Source organism: Balaenoptera musculus, chromosome 5, assembly GCF_009873245.2.
Source record: "Balaenoptera musculus isolate JJ_BM4_2016_0621 chromosome 5, mBalMus1.pri.v3, whole genome shotgun sequence".
In the NCBI taxonomy this organism is placed as follows: Eukaryota; Metazoa; Chordata; class Mammalia; order Artiodactyla; family Balaenopteridae; genus Balaenoptera; species Balaenoptera musculus.
This window is the reverse complement of record NC_045789.1, coordinates 88,304,204-88,330,526: the sequence shown is the minus strand read 5'-3', so window position 1 is coordinate 88,330,526 and position 26,323 is coordinate 88,304,204. Positions and strand designations below refer to the sequence as shown.

The window sequence follows — 26,323 nt, the reverse complement described above, 5'->3', positions numbered from 1 at the left end:
ACATGTACTGAGGACTCTTCATATGCCAGGTACTGTTCTATGTGCTATAAATATTTTAGCTCATTTTCACAGAGAGTGTTCATTATTTCCATTTTATAGACAAGCAAATGAAGACAGGGAAAAAGCAAGGGGCAGAACAGGAAACTGGTCTCAGGCAGTTTGACCCCAGAGTTAGTGTGTGTAACCACTGAGTTCTCAGCCCCAGGGAGAGCCTCGCTCTGTGGATTCCTGGAAGCAGCACTCCTGACTTCTTCCCCCTTATGGTGGAGAGAACTCTTGGTTTTCGAATGAAACCAACCTAGTTCCAATGGGGCACTTCCACTATTAGTTGTGGGCTACTGCGCAACTCGTAAACTTGCTAAGCCTCCCTTTCCTCAGATGTAAAACCAGGACCAGTTGGCAGCGGGAAAGTGCCTGGATATTGGAATAAAACCCAAGTTTGATCCCGGCTCAGCAAATCCTGAGTAATCCTATGTCATGCTCGCTAACCCCTCTAACCTCAGCTGGAAAGGGAGCCACTCTTACCCCAAGGAAGGCATTGTGTGGGCCCTGGAGGAAGTGTTTGCTCCACACATAAATGAGCTGCTGCTTTGATGTGTCATGATGGGCTCTCCCTGGGACAGGTCTTCTCAAAGCCAGGATGGAGAAACATGTGTGGTCACACAGGGAATACAGGGCAGAGCGGAAGGTGAAATAAGGGCCACGGTTTGCCAAAGCCGGGACAGGCAGGCAGGACGTTCTGGAGGTGAGATCAGCCCTCCTCGCCTTTCTCAGCCTGGCTAAGCCAGCACCGACCTGTCGCAGACCCAGGGCTCCAGCTGGCCAAGTGTCTGACTACTGACTCCAAGCTACGAGGGCAGAAAGCATCCCGGAGCCTGATAAGGCGAACAATCCTGGCTTTGTTTTGGAAAGATTTGTCCCTGAGTTTCCAGTTGGCTTCTATCTATGTCTCAATGTCTCTGACCTCTTCAGCCTTAGAGGAGCTAAACTAGAAGGTTCAGGTTCTTGGGGAGGAGGAAGCTGGGGACAGGGAGCCCCCCTAGCCCGCCTTGTCTGGGATCTCGGGCGGCCTGCGACGGGGCGGCGCGGGCGTGCAGCAGCCGGGGGCTCTGGGCGCGGGGACATTCGCCGCCTTTCGGGAGCGGGGGGCCGTCTGAAGTTTCTCCCCGCAGCCCGGCCGCCTCTTTCCTCGGCGCAGCGGGCGAGGTCACGATGGGCTCATTAAGCCGGCGGGTAAGTAGTGCCCCGGCGGCGGCCGCAGGCGGTCCTGGAATGTGCGAGGGGCGTGATGACTGCAGCTGCCGCCGGCCTTTTTGCGCAACACCTTCCCGATATATATCAGCGCGCCGAGCTCTACCTGGGAGCCTGCTCCGGTCCATTACCTGCGCAGAGAGTGCCGGTGAGTACCGCCGCTGGGGTCAGGGCGCTTCCTCCTCCCTTCTGGCTCTTGAAAGAACCTTAATTCACTTTTAATTTACTTAATTCTTTTAGATCTCCCTCTATCCTGACCTCAAGGAACTTGGCTGGCTTTGGGCTTGGAAGAGAAAAACATAATCTCCCCCAAATGTTCAGATTTTTCTTTTTCTTCTTACTGTTTCTACTTACTGTTGCTGCTGTTATTATTTCAACGCCTATGACTACACTCTTAGTAGTGGCATACTTGGGGATTCTAAAATAATAGATGTTTGGGGATTCCTACCCCGTACGAAGAAGATTGGAAGTGCACATTAACTAGCTGTGTGATCCGAGGGAGGTCCCTGTGTGCCCCTGGGCTGCAGTTTCTCCCTCTTTACAAGAAGGGGAACAGAATGGTCTGTCTTTTCTGCTGTCTTTCCTTCGCTGAAAATTCCAGGTTTGGGTGGCTGTCTGGTGATGCCGTGCCTCCCCCAGTGTGACTTCCACGTGCTACTGTTCTAGTTTGCAGGGTTATTTATCTAAAGTGACTTGCAAGATACAGTCCTGGTTTGCTGGTCCCATCAGGGCAGGCAGCATCAGACAGCCTTCCGCTTGTCTTTGGAAAACAGAGCCCACAATTTTTCAGTGTTTTCGGAGTCAAGGTACCAGGCTGGTGGGCTGGGGAGATGTGTGCAAGGTTGTGTTGGGGAGCTCAAGCATCTCCAGGTCAGAAAGGGAGGCATGTGGAGTGGAGTTAATTCAGTCTTCAGATTCCCTGGGTAGCTGGTACTGAGGTGAAGAAAGTCTCTCCTTTTCCCTTAGTGAGGAGGCAACTTTCTCAAACTTGTTGATTTCACAGAGGTGGCTTGTGGATTTCATCACTTAGAATCCCCTCTTCCTGCCTGTTTAGGTTCACCAAGAGATTTGTGTTAGCTCTGCTTGCTCCAGCCCTGTTTGACTTCTTCCCTTCCTGGCTCCTGTGCTGGAATTCTTTAACCTGTTCTCTGTTGAGTGTTCTTGAAAAAGTTGTGCCTCATGGCAGTAACCATTGTTTCAGATTGTTAAGTGTGTTTGAATCTCTCACCCCTGCCAGCCAACTAGCTGATAATGATCTCTTCTCTATTTTTTGTAACTTTGGGAACTGCATGCTTTGTAAAGGTTTGGGTGTTAAACTGCCCCCTCCAAAATCCACCCTAAGTCACTCAACTGTTTCACTGAAACAAGTCCCCAGTGGTGGGAGGATGGATGTCTGGGTTATTGCTGTTAGACACGAATCGGACATAAATGTAGCCTGAATTCACTTTAATGAAGAAAACATCTTCTCGGGATCAGTGATTTAGAATAAAATTTTAATTTTTAGCTACCTTCCACCCCGCCTTCCTCCCACCTTCCCCCCAACTCCACCCTGGGGACAGAAAGGCAGTATCATCTGGGAGTAGTCAGGGCATCCCAGAGAATTAATTCATCCCAGTGAATTTAAAAATGCAAAACAGTACAGAAAGAAGGCTGCAAAAAGATTGCAAGATATTTATAGATGCTTATCTTTTATAAATTAACCCTTTTAAACCTCTGCCCCCCAAATTACAAAATAATTGATATGGTTATAAGTTAATTGCAGGATTTATTCTAAAATATCATAAATACAGATTGGAAGTGCACTATGAGGGAGGGTGTGGTTTGGTCAGAGGGCCTTAGTTTAAAGCAGTAGGGTAAACATCTTTTTAAAATCCTATTAGTGCATATCTTCGAAAGTCTAAAGCCATTCATCAAGGTAAAACTGAGCCAATTGATTCTGTGTCTCACATGTCTCCCTCCTCCACCACCGTGTTCTCTGGGGATTATTTTGCTTTATGATGGCTAGAGGAAGCTGAAGGAAAGTAACCACTGCCTTCTTGGGAATTTTTGAAGTCTTGGTCATTCTTTCAAAGTATAAGATAATATTTCTTGAGCATATTGAGAACATTGGAGTCAGAATACCCATGCTTGAGTTGTCTCTGAAGGCTTAGTGCGATTTGAAGCAATTCATTTCTTTGTGCCTCGGTTTGCTTTTCTGTAGAATGGGGATAACATTGGTACTAAGGTATAAATACTTCAAGCAAATTGACAGGAATATATCAAGTGCTTGTGAGATTAAACAGGTTAATTTGTGAACAGGGCTTACTGCAGTGCCTGGCACAAATCACTCAGTAAGTATTTGGCTGGCAGACACTGTCTACACTGTCCTGCGTGCTGGGAGCTCAAGGTCATTCTCCCTGTGCTTGTGGAGGCCACAGCCCGGTGGGAAAATGCCTGCGTATTGAGGTCTCTCAGCAGGACGATGCCCCGTGCCTCCTTCCTCCTCTCCCCACTTCTTCAGATGGCCTTGAGCTGCTGCTATTCTGATCGCAGGTGTCCCCAGAACAGGTCCTGGTTGGAGAGGCTCAAACAATGCAGAGCATAGCGGTTGGGTGACTTCCAGGTGCCCTACATTTCCCTGCTGCCCAGGTCTGAGAAGGCTGAGCAGTTTATTTTCCTTGGCCTACAAGAGTTCCTCTTGGCATTGGGTACACATGTGGATGCAGGAAATTGAGCCAAAAGAGTTATCAATACAGCCAGCTCAATTATAAGGGAGGAGCTTGGGGCGGGGGCAAGGGAGCAGATGTGCAGTCATAGTCACTAATCTTGTGCCTGGGCAATAAAAAACACTTTTCTGGGTATTAGTACCAAACTGCCAAAAGGGATGACTTTACCCTTCTCTGCTTTTGGCAGGTAGCAGGAGAGTGCTAGAGTACAACCTTGGGGGAAGTCGCGGAGAGGGAACAGCTGAATCAGAGGAATAAGGATGGGAGAAGGCCTTTGGAGGGGAACACAGGCTCCAAGGACCCCTCGGGCCCCCAAACCCCTTCCCAAGGGAATCGGGTTCCAGACAGGCTAGTGTCTGCCACACCCCTGGGAGTAGTGGCCTCAGATTCAGGCTACATCTTCTGTCTGGCCAGCGCCTACTAAAAGTCTTGGCATATGCCGAATCCAGGCCTCTGGTATGCCTGAGCCTTTGTAGGGAATCACCAGCCTGCCGTTAGAGCATCTTAGCTGGCATTTCCAGCTGTCTGAATGACTAGGCAGGAGTGACCCCTGCAGAGGTGCGAGCCCAGCCAGCTATCTCAGACACCTTCAGAGCCCCCATTGAGCCTGGACCTGAGGCGCCTTGCCGCTTTGATGCGGCCCAGAGCATAACTATTCCTTCCTGTCTTGGCACCTGGCTGAGAGCTCTATTGAAAGCCTCTCCGGCTTTGGAACCAGCAGTCCTGGGTTGAAATCCTGACTAGCCCTAGGTAGCTGTGGACTTTTTTTTTTTTTTCGGCCGCACCGTGGGGCATGTGAGTCCTTAGTTCCCTCAGCAGGGGTCGAACCCGCACCCCCTTCATTGGGAGCGCGGAGTCTTAACCACTGGACCACCAGGGAAGTCTCACTGTGGGACTTTTAAAATTTCTCTGTGCCTCAGTTTCTTTGTAAACTGGAAAGAAGACTTCCTTATTATAAGACTTAATGAGGTCACAGATCACATAGGACACTCCCCATGGCAAAACAAACGTTAGATCCTTTTTTCTTAGGTGCTTTGGATTCATTTGTCGCGCAAATATTTACCGAGGTCCACTCAGCTGTGCACTGAGATGAAGAGCTTATGCTCTGGGGCAAAGTGGAGTTGAGGCCCTTCATTGTTTGTGATGCAATTCATTTCACAAAGTTCTGAGTGTTCACTCTGCCAGGCACTCTGCTCGGGGCCTCACCTACACTCATTAGTCAAGTAGTCTCACAACAGCTCAGTGAGTACTGTCCCCATTTTTGAGATGATGAAACCGAGGCTCAGGCTCACACACAGTGAGTGGCAGGGCTCTGCAAGGCCCTCACCTACTGCATGGCTCTCTCTCTCCCGGTGCCATGTGACAAGCGCTAGGGTATCAGCGTACTGAGCAGCTGCCTAGTCTCGGGATTAATCATGGACTGTTTGCTCCAAGTCCTCCTTTACTCCAAATCTGCGGGGGGAGCCTATTGGGAGTGCTGGGGCTTTGCTGGCTGGGGAGTCCGGGGCAATGGGGCTCCGCAGCCACGCTGCCTAGTGCAATGGTTGGGTGCCAGGTGGCCTGCATTTCACCACTTTCCAGGTCCTAAGAAGAGCAACTTGAGCCGGGGGGGGGGGGGGGAGGGCGGGGGGAGGGAGGGCTGGGAGCCGGCGAGGGGGGGGCAGCTGCCTCAGAATGTCCTGGGCTGGGTTTGATGACTCCTGGCTGCCTGCCCCTCTGGGGGGCAGTGCTTCGGTGTGTGGACCTGCACCTCCTCTCCTTACCTGCAGGCGACTAGCACAGTGAACGCCCAGTGAGTGATGGTGGAGTAGATGAATGTACCAGGAAATGAAGAACAGTGGTCCCTCGGTGTCTGCGGGAATTGATTCCAGGACTTTCCCAGAGTCCCGTGTATAAAATGGTGTAATATTCGCACATAACCAATGCGATCCTCCCATGTACTTTAACTCATCTCTAGACAGATTATTTATGATACCTAATACAGTGTAAATGCTGTGTAAATAGTTGTAAATACAACGTAAACACTATGGAAATAGTTGCCTGTGTGCTGGAAATTTAGCTCTTGCTTTTTGGAACTTTCTGGAATATGTTTTTTTCCCTGAATGTTTTCCATCTGTGGTTGGTTGAATCCGTAGATGCAGAAGTCAAGGATAAGGAGGGCCTACTGAACTGGATGAGGAGAAATGATTGCTTCATCAGGGAAAATTTGTAAAGGGGATTTGGGCTTCTGACAAATGGCTGAACTTGGAGTAGGGGAAGCAAGATTTCCAGGAAGGAAGAGTAGAGAATTTCATTAGAAAGTTGCCTTTGCTTCTTGGTGATGCTGATTAATAGTAAATGAGGACCCAGGACCTGGAAGGGAAGGAAGCCAGCGCAGGCCTCACACAGAGGAAGTATTCAAGGTACCCTAGCTGGTGGGATCTCTTACAGCCATATTCTACTCCTTTCTGTCCAGTTCAGTGGAAATGAGTGTCTGCCCATTCTGTTGCTTGTATTATTGTGAATTACTTGGATGTCAGACCGTAGACGTGTCTGTTTCTGAGTTCGCTAGATGCTTTGTTCACTTCTTGAAAGAAAATGATTCTGATCAGTCAGAAATCCAGTCACCGGAAACAGTTTAAATAATAACACCTTACTGCTGATGAGAATTTCCCAAGTGGCACTGCTGTGACATCCCGGTTGCAGCTTCTTGATACTGTTGCTCCATCCAGCAGATCTTGGCCAACCCAACTTGCATATGGTGATGAGGAACAAGCACTCATCAGTAAGATTCAGGCTTGATTTGTTTCCTGGTCATGATCAGTGTGGACCTAGGACACAGCAAACCTTCTAGGGTTTCCCCCAGCAAACCCTATATGACTCCTCCATTCGCAAATGTACAGTACCTACTATGTGTGGTCTACTGAACGCTGGGAAGAAAATTCTAACAGGGTTTCTGCCCTCTAAAACTTAAATTCTAGTTGAGAAGGCAGTATAAGTGTGCATAAATGATAGGAGAACAACTCTAGGGTGAACTATGATTATAAGAGAGAGAAAGATGGTAGAAGGTTGCAATTTCCAAATTTTTCCTTCAGAATGCCCCCAAGAGCAGAGAGGCAGGTATTTAAATCCTTGGAGGTCTGTGAGTGAGCCCAGAACAGCCAGTTGCAAGCTCAAAGCAGTTTTTTGTGTTCTGTTTTCTTTCCTTTAATTTTTAATTATACATCTTGCATTTTGTACTATAATATGTCCATGCTCATTTTAGTATGATGCTTTATAATCACACAAGGTTTACAATATGTCAGTCACTGTTCTGAGAGCTTTTAAAACATGACACACTTGATCATCACAATAACCCTTCATAGGATTAGTCAAATGTAAATCATCCACTGGTCACATTATTTAACATTCCCTTGCCCCAATTGTGTGGGTTAAAACAGTGCTCCAGGAAGATATGTCTGTCACAGCCAAGGATATTGGGGGTATGGGCCATAGCCTCACTGACAGGTGGAGCTGTGTTTAAAAACTGGCTCTGTCACTCACCTACTGGGTGACTTTGAACAAGTTGCTTAGATGTCTTGGAGCTCCAGTTTTTTTCCCATTTGTAAATGGCGATGCTCATGACCCCTTTCTTGCCTAAAGACTAAATGACATAATATGTGTCAAGCACCAGCACAGCCCCTGGCACCTCTTTGGTACTCATTAAAATGATAGTTTTTGTTATCAGAAATCAATTAAAAGGTACTGCAGTGATGTGTGATGGAGTGCCAGATGAGTCACACCGGTAGGACACATGCTTGAGTGGCTGCAGGAGACTCTGGATTCAAACTGACCTGTGTCCAAGGCTCTACTATGTGGGACCTTGGGCAAGTTATAAGTCTCCTTGTGCTTGAGTTTCTTCATCTGTATAATGGGAGAATAAAAACACCTCCCCAAATGGGTGGTAGTGAGGTAGAGCACAGCCTGGCTCAATAAATATTGGCTTTTGCTGGCGAGGCAGGTCCCAGCATCCTGCTCAGAAAGCGCACGAGGCCTGTTGGGTGTCAGGCCCTGTGCTGGGTGCTTCTTAAGCTGGAAGGAAAGACCTGGCCTATGCCTTCCTGGAAGCCAATGACTGCAGGATGTTCCCTGTGATCGCAGAAGTCTGTGCCATGCTCTGCAGTTGCATGGGGAAAGTCAAAAAGTTCCCTGGGCCAAACAAATTCATGAAATCCTCTCATGATGGGGCTCACAGAATCAGCTTCTTTTAACTTCTAGCTTTGACAGTATGAGTGACAGTGATAATACAGGTGTCCTGAACCATTTTACCTTTGTGGGTTTGGGGGTTGGGCTGCATCTCTTAAAAGAATATGGAAATTTCAGATAGAAGAAAATAATCACAGACAATCCTATCACCCACTCTGAACCCCATTGAACATTTCTGGTTCCTTACTGAGATCATACTGTGAATGGGACATAAGTGTGCCTTTTATTCACAATTCATCTAAAGCATTTTCCTGGGTTTTTTTTTTTTTTTTTTGGTTTGTTTTGCTGGTTCTTTATAACATTTTTAATGGCATGCTATTATGCTGCATGGATGTACCATAGTTAATACAATAGTTTCCTGTTTTTATTTTTCACTCTGTAAATTATAGTGCATTTTGGCCTGCATCACATTCATTCATCAACCAATATTTATTGGGCACTGTCAATGTCCCAGGCAGAGCTGTAGACGCTGAGGATGCAGTTATGAGTAAGACAAAGCCCCCTTTCTTGGTAGGGCTTACATTCTGGTAGGCCAGAAATAGATCTATTGAAGAAAAATAGGAAAGGAAACAAATAGACAAAGGTTCTGGAAAACCCTCTCCAAAGAGGTGATCAGAGCAAGGCAGGTAGTTTTGATTTTCTGAGGGAAAAAAAAAAGTTCCTAGATTCCTTTTTTTTTTTTTTTTAATTTTATTTATTTTTTTATACAGCAGGTTCTTATTAGTTTTCCATTGTTCCTAGATTCTTAATTCCTAGAAGTGAAATTATCGGGTCAGAGATGTTTGAAAAATGTAGGACATTTGAGGCATTTCGCCAACTGCTTTCCAGAGCTTCAGCAGTGCTTATTTCACTGCATCTTCTCCAGAGTGACATATTATACTCAAGTTTTTATTTATTTTTTGCTAATTTGATAGTTGAAAGTTATCTCACTGTTTTGGTTTGCATATCTTGGGTGGCTGATGAGGCTGAACTCCTATTTTGTAATAAGTATTTTAGCCCCTTGTACTTCCTCTTCTGTGAATTGTTCGTTCCAGTCCTTTGGGCCGCATTGTCTGATGTGTGTCCGGACAAGGAATGCTAGTAGTGGACGTCCTGGCTTGTCGGGAGCCAGGCTTCCTCTGCATGGAACCGAGAGAGGCTTTGTTGAGAAAATGGGTTATGAGGAAGTCTCTATCAAAGGCTGGGAACAATGTGGTTCTGACAAAGGGTCGTTAATCCAGGCAGCATGGCATAGTAATCATTGCTACTATTTACCGGGCACTTTCTAGGCATCACCATTAATCTCATAACCCTGCAAAGCATGAAGAATTGTCCCCATTTTATAGATGGCTCAGAGGCATAAAGGGACTTGCCTAAACACACACCCACTGAAAAGTGGCTCCTGTGGGATTTGAACCAGATCTAATGTGTCATGCTTCTCATAGAAGACACAGCAGCAGGTAAAGCAGGTAGAATGTGTATGAGTGTATACATAGACGTTAAGTCCACTGGATGAGGTTTGGCACAGATCTGCACTTGAACTTGTCCCTTAATGAGCAGCAGGTGGGGAGCCCATTGGAGGGTTGTGAGGACTTGGCGGTACCACAGGTTGATGAAGATGAATGGGTTCGTGTTCCCTTTCCGACTAAAGGAGAGAGTCAAGACAGAGGCCAAGACAGATGTTAGAGCAATCAAAGGAGGCTCAACTGATGTATAGATTTGTGGCTTTGGAAAAGTTGGAAACAGTGGTTGGACTTAGTGACAGCCTGGGTGAGTGATTGAGGGAGGCCTACAGAGGTGTGAAATATGGTGCTTAAGGGTCCATACTTAGAAGGTATAAGGACGAAATCCCTTAACTCCCCCAAATCTTTGCAACCACTGGCCCTTCTTGTCACAGAAACTGAGTGTGCCTCCTTTCAGTGGCTACTTCTGTAAGCTGTTTTCCCATCCACAGACCATGGCTCCTTGGCCTGAGTTGGAAAATGCCCAGCCTAACTCGGATAAATACATCGAAGGGGCCGCCGGTCAGCAGTCCACCACACCCGCAAAAGGCAAGGAGACCGGCAAAAGTAAGTGCCACCCCTCCAGCCCTGGGCTGGCCCCCTGGGAGGACACCCAGGAGGAGACCCAGGCATGGTTCCTCGTTCCTCATGGTCTTCACTGCTTGTTTGGGCAGATGACACCGACACTCCTGTCACCAAGATTGAACTTCTGCCCTCTTATTCCACCATGGCACTGATAGAGGAGCCCACGGCGGGGGAAGACCCCTGGAACCTGCCCGAGCTTCAGGACACGGGCATCAAGTGGTCAGGTAAACGAGGCCAGCCGGGGCAGGCGGGAGGGGACTGCCCGTCGGCAAGGGATTGAGGTTACTAGCTTCACAGCGTCACCTCATTTGTGCCAGCCTCTCCCTTCCATTGTTTGAGCAAAGGTCCTGGCTAGGGGATGCCACCCAGCTTAAGAGTCAAGCATCCTGTGATGACCGGAGCATGTTTTTGTTCTTTCATTCATTCATTCAACAAATGTGGGCCGGCATCGGGGTTATAACCAGGCCAGACCCTGCGCTGCTCCTTATAATCCGTTTTGTGCTGAACCAGGTCCCAGGTACTGTCCAGTGCTGCAGATGCAGCAGTAAATAGATGAGGCCCTGCCTCTGAGAGCCCCGGCGGTTGGGGGAGAGGAGGCTCCTCACCTAAATGTGGGCATCAGGGAAGGCTTGCAGAAGACACACTATACAGACAGAACAGCTGGGGTGCAAGCAAATGCTGTACTTCTTTTCCAGGCAGGGTGTGAGGTCTGTGCAGATCAGACAGCTGGGAGGGTAAAGGAGCTGGGAGGGAGGAAGTGAGAACCACTTTAAAAGTGAGTGTCGAAAGCAGCCACCAAGGAGGTAGCCTTCCAGGATGTATGAGGGCCCAAGCCCTTCCAGGTGGGGGCTGTGACGGCTGCCTTGCGGCCACTTTGTAGACAGTATTCCGTGCGGTTCTGAAGGTGCTTAGGACAGCCATTATCTCTGACCCCACGCTTAGCAAGGGGCGAGTGCTCTTAACGGCTCACCAGTGACCCTGGTTCAGCCCAGCACAAGCCTGTGCCCTGCTTGGCCTGTGTGTGCCCCAGGGCCCACTGACCCCTCCTCCCAGAGCCAAATGCTTTAGAGACATTTCACCACAGGTTTCAATGAAATGGAGTACAGTGGTAATTGCTTTGAAAACTGCAGCCGTGGACACATCCCATCTCTAGGTCCTGTGATCCATAAGATTACAGCTGCCTGGCTGGGAGGGGAGGCGGGGGACTTCCGAGCTCATTGTCAAACTTCTCAGTGTTTTGGACACTAAAAGCCTCCATGCCTTTTCCCCTCCCCCAGAGAGAGACACCAAAGGGAAGATTCTCTGTGTCTTCCAAGGGATTGGGAAATTTATTTTACTTCTGGTATTTCTCTACTTCTTCGTGTGCTCCTTGGATGTCCTCAGCAGTGCCTTCCAGCTGGTTGGAGGTATGGATGGAAGAGGTGAAAGGTCTGGGTTGGGGGCGGTGTTCTCATTGAATTTGGTTTGGAAAGTCACAACTCAGCAGGCCCTCTCCAGCTGCAGCCTCCTGGAGTATTTTAGGACTGGAAGCCACCTCAGATCATCTTGTGAAGTCATGCCTCCATTTTACAGAAAGGAAAACTGAGGCCCATGAAAGAGCTATGACTGGCTGGCTGAAGTGGCTTAGACCAGAGCCAGGGCTAGAGTCAAGGCCAAGCGATCAGCTCCATGTGTTTGTCTATGAACACTGGACAGGAACCTGTTTGACCTAAAGGTTTATCTGAGGGATCCCTGCTGTCTTTGGGCTTCCCCACCTGAGGGGATTATTGAATAAGAGTGTTCTTAGGCTAAGGCCATTGCTAAAAATCAAAGCTGGCCCTTTGCTGGAGAAGGATAGGGGTCCTGTGCTAGGGGATCTGCATTCAGAGCAGTTGCCTAAACACCTCCCACCACTGAGTGTGGCTATGGAGGGTGAGGGGACCTGGAAGTGTAATCACCATACACTTGGTCACCTGTGTATCCCTGATGGGCGACAACAGTAAGAGCTAACAGTTTGAATGCCTACTGATGTAGGCATTTCCAGGGGCATTGTCTTAAACATTCCATCCCAAAAGTCCTTCCCACTTACAGAGGAATAGGCCAAGGCTCAAGAAGGTCACCGCCCCGCACTGAGTTTCATAACCATCATTGGCATAGTGGGATTTAAACTCAGATCCGGTGACGTGGAAAACCATAGGTTTCTGCACCCCTTGGTGCCTTTCTTGAGAACTCATCTTTGTGACCTGGGAGAACTGGGAAAGTGTGAGGAGCAGACCGACGTGCTGGATGCCACTCTGGTCCCCCTGGTCCAAGGCAGCATCAGTAAGGGGCCTTGCACTCTATCTCAGACAAGTCATTCCACTCTCCATTCTCTGGGCCTCAGTCTTTTTTAAAAAATGTATCAGAGGGTGGATTGATGGTCTCAGAGGCACATTCTCAAAAATGACACTCCCAGAATTCAATTATAGGCTGGGGCTCGGGGTTGGGGTCTAAGGGGGGTAGATAGAAAAGAATGAGAAGATCCACTTGGGTAAATCTTCTGAATTGGGAATACATCCCGGAGACAAGAATGAGGGCATCAGGAGATGCACTGGCACTCATCGGGCCAAGTACAGAGTTGAGGCCAGGTTCATGAAAAGAGAAGACGAGAGGGGGACTTGCTGATGAAAGTGGTTGAAGGATGGGAGGGTGTAGGGTGAAGGGACAAGAGGAACAGGGGTGGATGGGAAACTAGGTCACAGAGGCAGAGTCAGGGCATCAGAGAAGCACTGGGGAGAAGCCCGAGGAAGCAAGATGCCCAAGATGAAAGTCTGGAGGCTGGTACCTATGGCCAGCTGGTGACTTCTGTTACTCAGCACCCACCTAACCCCCATCACGTGGCCATGGGTTTGTTTTTCAGGAAAGGTGGCCGGGCAGTTCTTCAGCAACAACTCCATCATGTCCAACCCTGTGGCGGGGCTGGTGATCGGGGTGCTAGTGACTGTCCTGGTGCAGAGTTCCAGTACCTCCTCGTCCATTGTCGTCAGCATGGTGGCCTCCTCCTGTGAGTCCAAGAACCCATGAGCCCAGATAACATTTCAGGCATTTCCCTGTTCAGCTGGGGAGGCTGGGATTTACTCTGAATGTGGGCTTATCACCATTACTTTCTTATCTTGTCTAACTATGATGTGTTCTGCTTAGATCATAGGCAGTCTCCTGTTTCCCTTCCCATGGCTGAGTCTGAAAATTGGCCCCAAAGCTTGAAGACTCAATTCTGAATTCTCTAGAACTGTGTTATCCTGTCCAGCAGCCACTAGCTACATGTGGCTATTTCATTTTATTTAACCTTAAATTCAGCTGCTCAGTTGCAAGAGCTATATTTGAAGGGATTGGTAGTCATATGTGGCTAGTGGCTGCCATATTGGACCACATAGATTTAGAACATTTCATCACCGCTGTCAGGGCTAAGAATAAAGCTGTGTAATCACATCACACACTGGCTTTGGGGCAACTGAGCTTGGGGAGCTGACGTTCCAAACTTGAACCTGTTCAACATTTGCCCTGGCTAAATTGAGACAGACCCTCTGGGGTGGACCAGTTTGAACTGGTTAATTTTCAGCCCAAACCAGCCTTTTAGCTAAAATTACCTAGAACTTTTGGGGGCCAAATTAGAAAAAGTTATTCATTACTTCTCCAAAATACTTTCATATGTTAGAACATGTGGCAATATATTAATTTTGTTAGAAAAAGAAATTATACTGCCATAAATTTGCCATAATAAATACACATGTCCTTACACATTGTTTGTTGGTCTCTTTTAAGCTACCCTTGCATCTGTAATAGGTAGGACAGAGGAATTTAGAAGGAAACTTTTAAACTGGGGTCCACAAAATGGCTTTATGGAGACTCTGAATTCCCTGTAATTAAGTGCTGAAATTTTTTTTAATTTCACACTGTTTGGTTTTATTTTTAATCCATAGGAATTAGAAATTGAAACTGAACAATATTTTACAGAAAGTAAAATTTTTTACTTATTTTTTTTATTTTTTATATTTTTTTGGTACACGTGCATATTTCTATGGTGAGCTGTCCAAGCTTTTGTCAGATTCACAGCGAGGTGCAGACCCTAAAGAGGTTAAGAACTGATGCTTTAGGGGATTGCCAGCCTGAATGTGACCAGCTTGCCTTGGGCCACACCAGGAACATGGCCAAGCTGCCTTCCTCAACTTACTAACTTGATCAGTTACTCTTTTCCACCCTCCAGTGCTGAATGTGCAGGCTGCCGTCCCCATTATCATGGGGGCCAACATTGGGACCTCCATCACCAACACCATTGTGGCGCTCATGCAGGCAGGAGACCGGAGTGAGTTCAGAAGGTAGGAGGCTCAGTATCAGCCTTTGCCACCAGCCATTGGGGTTGACCAGGTTGTCCTAACTACTATTAACATTAGAGCATGTTTGTTATCCCTAGACCTCTTCAGAAATAGACACAGTGGAGTATGGCTGGGGTTGGGATCACATACTTATCAGTTGATTAAACTCAGCTCCCTGATATGCAGGGCTGGGATAATAGTATCTATCACTGCCGCCTTGTCTAAAGGAATTAACACAATCATGCAGATAAATGCTTATCAAGGTGCCTGGCACACAGTCAGGGCTGCCTGAATACAAGTCCTAGCTAGAAGCTTGACCTGTGGTGTAAAACAAGGCCAGTTAGAATAGGATTTACTGTCTCACCTAGAAATAATTATTACCTCCTAAAGCTTCCATTTTTCGCCAGCTCAACCCATGCCACTTTTTCTTCTTCACTCACATGCCAATAAAAGGCAACATACAGCCTTTGAGAATGTGTAAGATCTAAAAATGGGGCAGGATAAATACAGGCAAAGGAAACCCTTTTCTTCCAAAAGTTTCATGTGAAAATTAAGCACATTTCCCAGCCTCTCTTCTAACTGGTGATGGGCTTCTTCCACAGCTTGTTAAAATAGAGAAGCAGTCCCCATCCAAAAAAACCGAACACTCTAAATTGAAAAAATACATGCCCCACAATGGTCATAGCATCATTATTTACCAAGATACGGAAGCAACCTAAGTGTCCATCAAGAGATGAATGGAAGAGTGATGCATACACGCACACGCGCACACACACACACACACACACACACACAATGGAATACTACTCAGCCACAAAAAAAAAAAAAGAGATTTTGTCATTTGCAGCAACATGGATGGACTTGGAGGGCATTTTTCTAAGTGAAATAAGTCAGACAAAGAAAGACAAATACTATATGATATCACTTATATGTGAAATCTAAAAAATATAACGAACTAGTGAGACTAGTTTGTTAAAAGAAGCAGACTCACAGATATGAGAACAAACTAGTGGTTACCAGTGGGGAAAGGGAAGGGGGAGGGGCAAGATAGGAGTAGGGGAGTAAGAGGTACAAACTATTAGATATAAAATAAGCTGCAAGGATGTATTGTGGGGAATATAGCCAATATTTTATAAGAGCTATAAATGGAGTATAACCTTTAAAAATTGTGAATCACTGTATTGAACACCTGTAGCTAATATAATATTGTACACCAACTATACTTCAACTGTGGCATCAGACATCATCAGACATCTGTGGCATCAGACAGATGACTGGCTGGCTGGGGGTCAGCTAACACCATCCCTCATCCATGGGTGGCAGTGGATGTCCTCAGAGACATTCATTTTCCCTCAACCATGGCTAAAGTCTGGACCCTGATGAAATGTTCTGAGGTCTAAATAATAATACACATTACCCAGGGTGTTTGCTAATTTGATCTTCTCAAGAAGCTAAGCAGACTTTTCTATGCCCCATTTTATTAATATAGGAACACAAAGAGGTTAAGTAACTTCACTGAGGGGCATAGCTGGGACTCGATCCAGGTTTTCTTATTGGAAATTTTGGGTTCTTTTCACTGTTACACTAATTTTTACCCCTGGATGTATAAATATACGATCTATGAAAGTGCCTGCACATAGGAATATAATTGGCCTAGCTCACCCCCTGTTTGGGATATTTAAATAGATTGCTTTCAGTAACATCTTTGGAGATGTGTATCATTCTTTCCTGGTAATTTTTTCCTGGATAGATTACTGTATCAAACACACCTATAAGACTCTTTAAACATTTTGCCAAACTACAAAGAAATATTTGTATCACTTTGCATCAGCAGTGTATGAAAATGTCTTAAATCACCCTCTCCAGGAAGAATAAGTTAACTTTGTAAAATATTGTAAAATATTAGTTAAAATGGTACGTGAAAATTTGTACTTGCAAATAAATAAATTGGAAATTTCTTTTATTACTGGTGAAGTTAAGCATTTCCCCCTACGTGTTTAATAGCTTCTGTCCCTTCATGTCCCATCTTCTATTTGTTTTGGGTATTTCTTGACATGCAGATTTTTTTTAAAGGAGCATTTTTTCACTGAGGGGAAAAAACTATAGAGTTTTTTTAAATCTGGAGATAGGTAAGATGGAATTCAGGGGGAATCAGTGAACCTTCTCCGGTAGATGCAAATTGTGGTATATATTAGCTTTGTTTCCTGTAGAGACTGTTCAAATATTTGATCAAAGTCTCAAGATCTTACAGTTAAGAATTCAATTGTGTAGAAGGCTCTGATGGTAACCTTCATACTGGCCCCTGCCTTTCCAAAAGGAAGGTCGTCTTCCATGTGCATGATTTGAAAGTGGTCTTGATGAAGTTTTCTCAAACAGTGCTCCCTGAACTAATAATTGCAGCCACAACACATCTAGTTCCCTTTTCCCCAAGCAGAGCAAACTGTGTACTGTCTGATCTGGTGGGAAAGGTTCTGCTGGACAGTGGGAGACAAGGGTCCTGGACCCAGTGCTCCTGCAGTGGTCTTCAATTCCTCTGTGCTCACTGGCCTTTAGTTTCCTCATCTGTTGAATGGGGATCTTCATACCACTCACTTTGGGGATTGCTGTGAGAACAAAAGTGAGACTGTACACCTCTATGCACTCAGATAGGTGGCACCTGGCCGGTGATACAAGTGATGACCTGCCTAGATGGTGCCCAGTCGCTTGTTGACTAGTCTGGCTCAGGACGGGGTTCCCCTCCTGCAGGGCCTTTGCAGGGGCCACGGTCCATGACTTCTTCAACTGGCTCTCTGTGTTGGTGCTCCTGCCTCTGGAGGCTGCCACCCATTACCTGGAGCGCCTGACCAACCTGGTAGTGGAGACCTTCAACTTCAAGAATGGAGAGGATGCCCCGGAGCTTCTGAAAGTGATCACAGATCCCTTCACGAAGCTCATTATACAGGTAACCCGCCTTCCTGCAGAGAGGGAAAGGCCCCAACACCCTCCCCTGCTCCCCCCTCACCGGGCTGGGACGGAAGAGATGGATGAGGGTCTGTAAAAACTGCCCTTTGGCTGCTCTGAAAAAAGCCAAGGGAGGCAGAACTTCAGGGACACCCAATGAGATGGAGTAATTGGCCTTTATTATCTCCTTGATTTCAACAATTGTATCATCTTTATTAGGATGGGGGCAGGTGGCGGGGGTGAGCTCTGCTCTAGACTCAAGGACTCTCTCGTGGACACCTGGGCGCTTTGTTCCCACTACTGGCCTCAGCACCCGTGGGCTCACTGATTAAAGTAGCACCCTGCTCCCAGCCAAAGAGGAAGAGTTTACTGCCTTTCCTTCCATCTCACCCCTCTGCTCACTAGGGTCTGCCCATATTATTGAAATAAATGAAAGAAGGCTTTGTGGATGTTGCCTTGGGGAGAAGGGGCCAGTTTGGACCTTGCCCTTTCACTCTTACCTTCTGTTTTTTCTTCTGTCATTCAGTCATCTGATGAATATCTACTGCATTCTTCTTAGATACGGGTTCATTGTTCATACAATCATTCATTTATTGAGCACACACTGACATCTGGGTGCTGTGCTCTGCCCTGAGAGTGCAGATAGAGTGAGTCCCAGATCACCCCTTCAGTGCGGTTCACATCCTCAGCCCCTTTTAACAGCTTAACATCTGTCCCACATCAGTTCTGAGAACGTGCTGACTCTCTTCTGTCCATTGCCTTCCTCAGCTGGATAAAAAAGTTATCAACCAAATTGCAATGAATGATGAAACAGCCAAAAACAAGAGTATGATCAAGATTTGGTGTAAAACTTTTACCAACGTGGTAAGTTTCTGAGAATATTGCTGGGTGGGTGAACTCTTGTGTCTATACTTGATAAAGCAAGATCTTGCATTTAGATTGGGCATATAAAAGGTAAGGGGAAAGAAAAATCAGGGATTCCTGAAAAATCAAAACTAGCCAGTGAGAATCCTTAAGTCCTTGAATGCTAGATGGACAGACATTATACAGTAGGACAGACAGAGCCAGCGCACATCATGGACCCATTATTCCTGGCTTGTTATTTTCATGTCTCCTGGCTTACCTCTGGCTGCCTCCTTGCTTCCATTTATGGAGGGACCCATGGAAGCAGTGCATCATGCTTACAGTGCACGAATTGATATGGGTCTCCCCTGACGCCTCGCATTTCCTGCCATTCCCCACCAGAAATGAGTGTTGTGGACTATACATAGCATTTCTCATGTTTGCCACCCAGACTGAGAGGAATGTCACCGTCCCCTCTCCTGACAACTGCACCTCTCCTTCCCTCTGTTGGACGGATGGTTTGCACACCTGGACCATCAAGAACGTGACCCACCAGGAGAACATTGCCAAGTGTGAGTGAAACTCACAGAGCATCAGCCACCAGGACAGGCTGTCTGGGGTGATGATGGGTGTTTCCTATCTGTGTGGAGCCCCAGTAAGTGAAGGAAAGAAGGGCAGTGAGATTCACTGAACACCAATCCTACAATGGCCAATGAGCTGTGAGCTTTCAGAGCAGAGGAGACTAAGGCTTAGGGACAGGGGACAGGCCCAAGGTCCCCCTGTAAGGGGCAGAACTAGGACTTGATATTCAGCTCCTCTGGCAGTTCCAGACGGATTCAGAACTCATCAACAGATACCAGAGTGCTCCTTCTATGTGCTTCAGTATCTCTTTGGCAGTAACTCTAGGCAGATGACAGCCTGATTTGAAGGAGATGTGGGGCACACACAGAACACATTCACCCTCAAGTCATGAGTCCCTACGGTACAGCAGGCCCCATATAGCAGGGCTATAGCACTGAACAAAGCAGTGAGCCTGCATAATGCTCCAGTTCTTTAAGAAGCTATACTGTTGCCTCTGGACTCTTTTATGGCCCTGACGTTAGTTCTTCTAATTATTTATTCCTTATATACCCATTTGCATATCTCTGCTTCTCCTCTTCTCCGTGCACCCCACATTAATTCTGAGCCATATACCTTAGTACTCCAATTGTGCTTTACCTCACAGAATCAAGTGAACGTATCACCTCCCGTGTTCTAGGTGCTATACATCCGTTGATATAACCATGTTTTTCTGGAATCATCATGGGGACACACAGGGATTTTTAAAGAACACAAGGAGTTTTATAATTAACAATAGCTCCCACTCTGACTTGCCCATCCTATCCCACCTTGCTCCTCAAATACTTCGTTGTAGGTATCCTCATTATCATGAGTAAAACACAACATGGGATTTAGAGGCAGAAGAATGGGGCTGGAAGCCTGGGTCTGCCCCTGGATTTCACTACATCTTCACCCTCATGAGATCCCATTGGCCAGAACATAGCCTCACGGCTACACTTAGCTGCAAGGGAGACTGGAAAGTGTGGTGTTTATTCTGGGCTGCCTTGCTCTGTGTCAAGCTGACAACCAAGATTCTGTTACTCTGAGACAGAAGGACGCTGGGGAATAAGTAACACTCTGTGGCTGTCAAGGGTTCCATGCCCTCCTAACGAGGGCTTTGTATGGTCTCTCCAGGCCAGCACATCTTCGTGAATTTCAACCTCCCGGATGTTGTTGTGGGCACCATTCTGCTGGTAGTCTCCCTGCTGGTCCTCTGTAGCTGCCTGATCCTAATTGTCAAGCTCTTGGGCTCTGTGCTCAGGGGGCAGGTAGCTGTTGTCATCAAGAAGACCATCAACACTGGTAAGCACACTGCCCCCCATTCTGGACCTTCTAGGGGATAGTGTCACTGTGGTCCCTCCAGGGGCGCTCCTTTTGATTCTCCTCTAGCAGTGGCCTCTGCATGGAGTTTCTCTCTGGGCTCTGATAAGTTGAGGAAGTTAAGATGCCATTCACCCTTGAAATCTTCCTTAGGGTCTTGGGTGCAGCCTGGGGAGAAGGTGCAAGCTTCCATCAGATGTTTGCAAGGTCCTGAGAAAGCGCCAGCTCAAATCCAGAGAGCTGTGAGATAGGCCTTCCTTCCTGGCAGGTTCCCTGTTTGCCCAGGACTTTACTGGGCCTGTCAGGATACCTTAGGAGAAGGTTAACAGAAGTCCACCATGGTCCCTACTTCCCTTCGACTCTTGGGAAGAAAATGTGGTTCTGGATAAATACGTCAGCATCTTGAGGCAGCCAGTCAGATTCCACTGCTGAGAATGGCGTCCTGGCCAATGAAAATATACCCCATAAACTCTCCCTGTGAAATGGGGCCGAGGATATCTACCTCTCAGGGTTGTCACGAGGGTGAGCTGAGTACCCGTGCCCTGGACGCTTGCTGGCCGTGCAGGGCCTGATCCTGTGCTGGTGGTGCCGAGGACGGGGTCTATAGGGCTTCCAAGCTGCTTCATATCCTCACTGCTCTCTTAGGTGGAAACAAAGGTGGAGGGTATGCAGCGTTGGGAGACCAGGACAGGAGGAAAGATAGAGGTCTGAATGGTCCAAGTGTTTTGTCGTTACTCAGCTGCTGTAGCAAATTCTTGTAGGCTGGGTGGCTTAAACAACAGAAATTTGTTTCTCACAGCCCTGGAGACTGGGAGGTCCATGGTCAGGGTGCCAGCACAGTTGGGTTCTGCTGAGGACCCACTTCCTGGTTTACAGATGGCCGCCTTCTCACTGTGTCCTCACATGGAAGAGAGAGTGGAGAGGAAGCAAGCTCTCCCTTCTATAAGGGTACTAATCCACTCATGAAGACTCCAACCTCCTGACCTAATCACCTCCCAAAGGCCTCACTTCCTAATACAATCACATTAGGGGGTCAGGGTTTCAACATATGAATTGGGGGAAGGGGGAATGACACAAACATTCTGTCCATAACAGATGGGTTCAGCATTTAGAACTCCAGTGAACTGTATTTTTGTCTTCATAACACGTACCCACATCCTTGGTTCCACCATCTGAATATGCAAGGTGAAAGGATGCTGAAAATCCAATTTGCAATTTCAGACTTGGTATGGGGTGGGGAGGAGTTTACACAACCTCAACCTCTGGCCCAGCCGTGCCCCCTGGGTCCTGTGGAGATGCCAGCTGGGCCTCCAACCCATGCCTTCCCCAGAAGGATTGTGACGCATCTCTTATCCTCTGCGTTCCAGATTTCCCTTTCCCCTTTGCCTGGGTGACTGGCTACCTGGCCATCCTTGTGGGGGCGGGGATGACCTTCATCGTTCAGAGCAGCTCTGTGTTCACGTCTGCTATGACCCCTCTGATCGGTGAGTTTCTCCCTGGGTCTCCCTCTGGCCAACATTACCATCTTCTGTCATCCTCTGGGGCTGATGCTATGGGCTTTGTATTTTCACCCCCCCCCCCCAGGTATCGGTGTGATATCCATTGAGAGGGCGTATCCACTCACGCTGGGCGCCAACATCGGTACCACCACCACCGCCATCTTGGCCGCCTTAGCTAGCCCAGGCAGTACTTTGAAGAGCTCGCTCCAGGTCAGGAAATGCTGCATGGGGCAGGGGCTCTGTGGGTGGGATCCAACCCTATCCATGGTCTTGTAAGCAGATGGTTTTTAACCAAGAAACCAAGCCAAGCTTTTCTCTGTTATGTCCAAAACTGTGATGTGGAGAAGCCACGGAGAGACAGATTTGAGAGCAAAGCCATCTACTCCTTAGAGTGGTAGTCAAGACTCCCATCACCAGGGGTTGTTTAAACAAAGGTGGGGTGGCCATTTTACTAGAGGTGGAAAGGGTATCCAGGAAGCGTAGATACCACTGTCCGTCTCCTTGCCCTCCTCTTGGTGAACTCTGCCTGGGCACTGGGAGGTCACCTGTGTCTTGAGCCTGGCATTGAGAAGAATCAGGGGGACCTGCCTTGCCTGGATCAACTAGGTGACCTTGGGCAAGATGATCTTTGGTGTTTGAATCACTGTGCCACCATTTACACAGGAAGTGCCCTTAGGTGACCTAAGCTTTGAGCATCAATTCCCTCATCTGAAAAATGGGAACCATAATCCCTATCTCATTAGGATTATTATAAGGATCTGATGAGGCACTGTCTAAAGCCATGCTGTTGATAGAAATATAGAGTGAGTGTAGAATATGTGAACCACCCATGAAATCTGAAATTTTTTAGTAGCCACAGTTTCAAAAGGTAAAAAAGGAACAGGGAGATTAATTTTAGTAATGTGTTTGATTGAACCCATTATCATTTCAACATGTAACTGATCTAAAAATATGGTGATATTTTACATTCCTTTTTGGACTGAGTCTTTGAAATCCAGTGTGTATTTTATGCTTATGCCACATCTCAATAGATAGTGGCTAATGTATCGGACAGGGCTGGTCCAAAGCCCTTAGCATCATGCTTGGTACCTGGTGGGCACACCTAGCAAAGTGCGTGGCCTCTGGAGACAGGCTACCTGGGTTTTTTTTTTTTTTTAATTTTATAGCTACTTTATTTATTTATTTATTATTTTTTTAAAATTTTTGGCTGTGTTGGGTATTCGGTTCGTGCGAGGGCTTTCTCTAGTTGCGGCAAGCGGGGGCCACTCTTCATCGCGGTGCGGGGACCGCTCTTCATCGCGGTGCGCGGGCCTTTCACTATCGCGGCCCCTCCCGTTGTGGGGCACAGGCTCCAGACGCGCAGGCTCAGTAGTTGCGGCTCACGGGCCCAGCTGCTCCGCGGCATGTGGGATCTTCCCAGACCAGGGCTCGAACCCGTGTCCCCTGCATTAACAGGCAGATTCTCAACCACTGCGCCACCAGGGAAGCCCCTACCTGGGTTTGAATCTCATCTCCCACCTGTGTGACTCTAGGAAAATAGCTAGACCTCATGGTGCCTCAGTTTCCTCCTGCATGAAATGGAGATAATGTTGCCAACTCAGGATATTTTTTGAGGATTGAAGTAATCCATAAAAGTGCTTGGAATTGTTGCCTCCCCCATAGTAAGCGCTCTATAAACATCAGCTGCTGCTGCTATTATCTTTATTAACTGTAACCATCTTTCCTTGTCTCTCCCCTCCCTGACATAGGGCCACTGAGCCAAGAAAGCCAGCTATCTTGCACACCTTTCCTTCTGCCCCACCAGCTCTTAACTGCTCAGTTGGAAGCGGCAGGGTCAAGGCACTGGGTGGCAGCGGGCACATTCATGAAGTTCATTGTTAGATTTGGCCTAAAGGACTTCAGGCCCTGAAAACTGAGCTGTGATTCAGCCAGTCACCTCCCTTGCCCTCCCTCGCCCTCCCTCCCTTACCCCCCAGACACATAGTAGGACCTCAGGTAATACGGGTCCCACTCTGGGCTGAGCTATGAAGACGAGGAAGACTCAGGCCTCCGCTACTAGACGACGCCCTCTTCTCCCCGACCCCACCGTGTAGCAGACCCGTTCACCTGTCCAACCTCTTGCGTTTCAGATTGCCCTGTGCCACTTTTTCTTCAACATCTCAGGCATCTTGCTGTGGTACCCAATCCCGTTCACCCGCCTGCCCATCCGCCTGGCCAAGGGGCTGGGCAGCATCTCAGCTGAGTACCGCTGGTTTGCCGTCTTCTACCTGGTCATCTTCTTCTTCCTGATCCCTCTGGCTGTGTTTGGCCTCTCGCTGGTCGGCTGGCCAGTGCTGGTGGGTGTGGGGGCGCCCATCATCTTTGTGGTCTTCCTGGTGGTGGTCCTCAGGCTCCTGCAGTCCCACTGCCCGCGTGTCCTGCCCCACAAGCTCCAGAACTGGAACTTCCTGCCGCCGTGGATGCACTCGCTGAAGCCCTGGGACAAACTCATCAGCGCGTCCACCAGCTGCTGCCGGCGGCTCTGCTGCCGTGCCTGCTGTCTGCTGTGTGGTTGCCCCAAGTGCTGCCGCTGCAGCAAGTGCTGTGAAGACCTGCAAGAGGAGCAGGGCGTCCCCGTTAAGTCCCCCGAGGCTTTTGCTAACATGGCCATGGACAAAAAGGCCCAGGACGGGGTCCCCAAGTCCGAGGTGGATGCCTCGGGCACAAAAACCATTTCCAGCATCACAGCCTTGTAGGTAGGAGCTGCCTGGAGGTGGGAGGAGGGCCCTACCACCCACAGGGCTCCCGCTCCCTCCTGGTTCTTCCTCCACCTCGGGAGGGTTTGTTCCCCGTTGAGAAATGACATCCCTCCCGACTCTCATTCCCTGGCCCAGCGTATCAGCCCGCACAGTAGTTTCATCTCAGCTCCATGCTCCCTGGGTCTTCCAGGCCCAGGAAGGCGCAGAACAACACTGAAAGAGAATTAGATAGTGAAACCTGGCCAGAGAGGTGATCACACCCACTCCCACACACAGCGGGGTTGGTCAGTAGGACTTTTTTTCAGAACATCCCCTTGCAAAGGAAAAGCCCCAAGGGAGGAATTTATGGCAGGTTCTTTGTTAAAGGTGCATATACACATACACTTTTCTTTATTATGATCCAGCTCAGACTTCTCTCTTTTACCAAAGACCAAATTCAACCAAGAGCAGCTGCCCCCATGTGTCCCAGAGCAGCCCAATTCAGGGCAAATGGTGTCATTGTTGGGGACTTGGGCGAAGACCATAGATGTGGGCCTTTCCCCCTTCTCAGTGCTCCCCACGTCCCCTGTCAGAGTTTTCTCACCTGGGCAGGGAGGGTTAGTCCCAGTAGTTTACCTGCTGTGCCCTCAAGTTTCCAGGATGGGTGCCACATCTGAGCTACAGAGAGGGTTTCAGAGAGCTTTGGCTCACCCGGCGCTCCAGTCTTCATAAGAAGAGAGTGGTCCTATCCCTGAGCTGACAGATGGAGGAAGAGAGCTGGGAAACGGGGAACATTTGGGGGAGATGTTTCAGCGGCCACAAAGGCCTCGGATGCTTCTTAACCTGGCTCATTTAGAAGCCAAATTGGCAGACATTCTGGCTAAAGCTTAGTGCTGATAAAAATCATCCCTGCTGAGTCTTTTGGAATAAGATACGCAGTTTCTGAGTCCCCTCCACTGTGCCACCTTGAATCATAGGAAGCACCTGAGCATGGGCCAGTTCTGTGCCTCTCTCTGTCCTGTGCAAGATGACTATCTGGGTCAGCTTTCGGTGGTCAACTTCTGTCCATACATCCACCCACCCGTCCATCCATCTAAGCCAGAACCTCTTTCCCAGCATTCTCCCATACTCCCATAGATAGAAGAACTTTGACTTTCTGCCCGCTCTCCATGCCTGCAAAGCTCAAAACTGAGGGCAGAAACCAGGGCATGTCATCAAGTGGCAGTGGGGTCCATGTGTGTCTGTGGGACCGAGAAGTGTGCTCTTTCTTGTCCCAGATGCCTTCTCTGTGCCTTCAAGAGCCCCCTGTGGTATGTACACCTCCTCTTTCCCTTGCTTCTCATCCTCAACAACCCCAGGTCTCCCCAGAGAGTGAGTGAGCTTCAACAGAGTCTGGGAAAAGGGGTCAGTGCAGACGTGCCTCCAGACCCTGCCCTCCCCCATCCTAGCTTCTCCATCACTTTCATAGGTTGTAGTACCAAAATGAGCCTTCCCCTGACCTTCCCTGTGTAGATACGGATTCCCAAACAGAGCCATTGATACTCTATATTTATACTCATGCAATGTACAGCATTTTTCATAAGTTATATAGTAAATAGTTCTGTGATTTGTGTCATGAAGTGCTCTCATGTGGAAACAAGGCTGGCTTCTACTAAGAAAGACCACCTTTGTATATTTTGTAATCCTGCCTTTTAAACTGCTTCTGCAGCCACACCCGTGTCACACACCCTGTAAATATGTAAGTTAAACCTGGGCAGGACTGTGGCCTTCTTTGTACTCTGATGATTTTTAAAAATTGGATCCTTGTACCTGCGTTGATTTTTTTTT

The 26,323-nt window shown here is 47.9% G+C and overlaps 1 protein-coding gene across 2 annotated transcripts; it reads left to right on the top strand.

The window, feature by feature from the left end:
- Positions 1–1,264: 1,264 nt before the first annotated feature.
- SLC34A2 (solute carrier family 34 member 2) lies at positions 1,265–26,323 on the top strand. 2 transcript variants are annotated; one of them, XM_036854030.1, is made up of 13 exons: positions 1,265–1,399; positions 10,114–10,228; positions 10,336–10,470; positions 11,524–11,652; positions 13,125–13,268; positions 14,469–14,580; positions 17,323–17,518; positions 18,286–18,381; positions 18,812–18,932; positions 20,095–20,262; positions 21,648–21,764; positions 21,865–21,989; positions 23,909–26,323. In XM_036854030.1, the coding sequence occupies exons 1-13, from the start codon at positions 1,289–1,291 to the stop codon at positions 24,512–24,514; spliced, it is 2,175 nt and encodes a 724-aa protein (XP_036709925.1). In that variant the 5' UTR covers positions 1,265–1,288; the 3' UTR covers positions 24,515–26,323. The 2 variants fall into 2 exon arrangements, with proteins under 2 accessions (XP_036709925.1, XP_036709926.1); XM_036854031.1 differs by lacking the exon at positions 11,524–11,652 and having other exon boundaries at positions 1,267–1,399.